Raw genomic sequence first — 2,053 nt, forward strand, 5'->3', positions numbered from 1 at the left:
AAAAAAAAAAAAGATAGAGAAAACAGAAAAAATAAAAAGAGAAAAATGAAGAAAAAAATGAAAAAGGAAAGTAATAGAAAATTGAGAAAAAAAAGAAAATAAATGAGAAAAACTATGAATTATTATTAGGGATAATTAGTATGCAAGAAAGGGATATGAATTGTAATTAATTAAAATTTACACTAAATAGAGTAATTAGGAATATATGTTTGCTAGTTTCATAGTTATGCCTTTATTTTAATGTTGTATTTAAATAATTATGCATTTATACCGTGTCATCATAAACAACTTGTATTAAAAATAATTAAGCACACAGAATTTTCAAAACCAGAGTCCGCCACGGAATAAATAACAAGATAACGGATAATAATTCAAGTTATATAGTGGAGTAATTAATAGGAAATAGTGGAAAGAACTAGTGATTACATAAGTAACACCAAAGAAAAGTAAAATTCTTTCCAAATTACAAAAAAAAAAAGAAAGTAAAATTCACACGGAATTCAAATTAATTCTAATGCTCATACAAACATTAGTCCAACGTATTATTATGGGAGTGAACATGTGATATTGGTAGGACTAATTAATTTACCATACCTAAGAAATTGATAGAAAGCAATATATTCAGAACATACTTTAAGATCTATATTACCCCTCAACCAAGGAGGAAAAAACAACCAAGAACTTGTGAAAAATATAAATGCAAGAGCTAATGGACCTGAAATAATCCTAGGAACCCAAAATCTGCCATTGAAAATTTTCTTGATAACAATTTCAAGACTCAAAGCCACCCCATGAATGAGAAAGAACATCATGGCTTCACCATTAGGCTTCAATCTTCCGATGTAGTAGAAAATCAACTCATGCGCTAGCCCTGAGGCGAAAAAAGTCGCGAGCGTGGCTGGAATTGGAGCCCACTTCCTCGGGATCCAGTTCGCCACAATCGAATGGACGGGGTTGTAGACGGTCAGACGGAGTATGTTGCTTACGATGAGGTTCCACCTCTTGCCCCAGAAATCCTGGAGTGAGCTAGCTAGGTAAGGCTTGTCGAAGGGTGGCTCAAGCTCGACTCGACTGATCCTTCGGACTGTAGCGCTGATCATGATTAATATGATCTCTAGCATGAAGTAAATGTGTAGGCAATAGAAGAAGATAATAATTTTTGGATGCAAATACTCCTTATAGCTATACACCCTAATCAAAATGGCTAGGAGTGTAATCTTGGTGACATGATTCAAAGTTGAATTTTTGGCTTTTTTTGTTCTTTCAACATCGTCAGTTGAATATTTTTGAAACTTTATAGGCAAACAAGCTAAGGGAATGAATGTTGAAAGTGGTAGAGGTGGGGTTGATGACAAAGGGCCTTTACCAAAAGCAAAAAAAAGGAGCTTGAAAGTGGCTAGCCCTGCGATGAAGAAAGTAGTAGTGCCACCAAGATGAATAGAGCTGAGATAAAGAGGAAGAATGAAAAACAGACAAACTATTGGAATTATAGACACAAATCTTGATTTGCCATTGCGAAAGAATTTGACAATTGTGTGAGAATAACATAAACTTGCTAACACAACAGTCCATACAACAATGAAATTGTGAATTTCCCCTTCCATTTCTCTGTAACTTCTTCTTGTTATAGGATGGACAGAGTTAAGAAATAATAGAATGTAATTATTGTGTTTCGTATAGGTGGGACTCGTAGATGGATTTTTTATTCATTTCATAAAAGTGGGGACATGTGGAAGTGGGTTGGGGAGAAATTTAATATTTCATATAAAATAATTAAATAGTTTTCATATAAGATATGTTTAGTAATTAGGAAAGATATTTAATTTGCATAGGATCAAGGAGATATGGTTTGATATTTTGAAAAGCTTTTTTTTGGTTCTTTAAAGGCAATCTTGTGTTTTGGGAAGAGTTGGGTTAAGCAGAGCAAATTTTGATAGTAGTATATATTTTTATTCAACCTAACTACAACATTGTGATCAATAAATGATTAACGGTAAAAAATGTCATAGTCACTTTCAGTAATAGGGAAAACCAAAAGTTTAATAAATATAAG

At 32.8% G+C, this 2,053-nt stretch overlaps 1 protein-coding gene across 1 annotated transcript; it reads right to left on the reverse strand.

The window, feature by feature from the left end:
* Nucleotides 1–471: 471 nt before the first annotated feature.
* On the reverse strand, nt 472–1,732 carry LOC107875077 (acyl-CoA--sterol O-acyltransferase 1-like). Its single transcript, XM_016721713.2, has one exon. The coding sequence runs from the start codon at nt 1,602–1,604 to the stop codon at nt 546–548; it is 1,059 nt and encodes a 352-aa protein (XP_016577199.2). The 5' UTR covers nt 1,605–1,732; the 3' UTR covers nt 472–545.
* Nucleotides 1,733–2,053: the final 321 nt, after the last annotated feature.

This window comes from Capsicum annuum, chromosome 6 (assembly GCF_002878395.1).
Source record: "Capsicum annuum cultivar UCD-10X-F1 chromosome 6, UCD10Xv1.1, whole genome shotgun sequence".
NCBI lineage: Eukaryota > Viridiplantae > Streptophyta > Magnoliopsida > Solanales > Solanaceae > Capsicum > Capsicum annuum.

Excerpts from the sequence above, each read along its gene's own strand:
- LOC107875077 (XM_016721713.2), bottom strand. The coding sequence starts at position 1,604 with ATGGAAGGGGAAATTCACAATTTCATTGTTGTATGGACTGTTGTGTTA.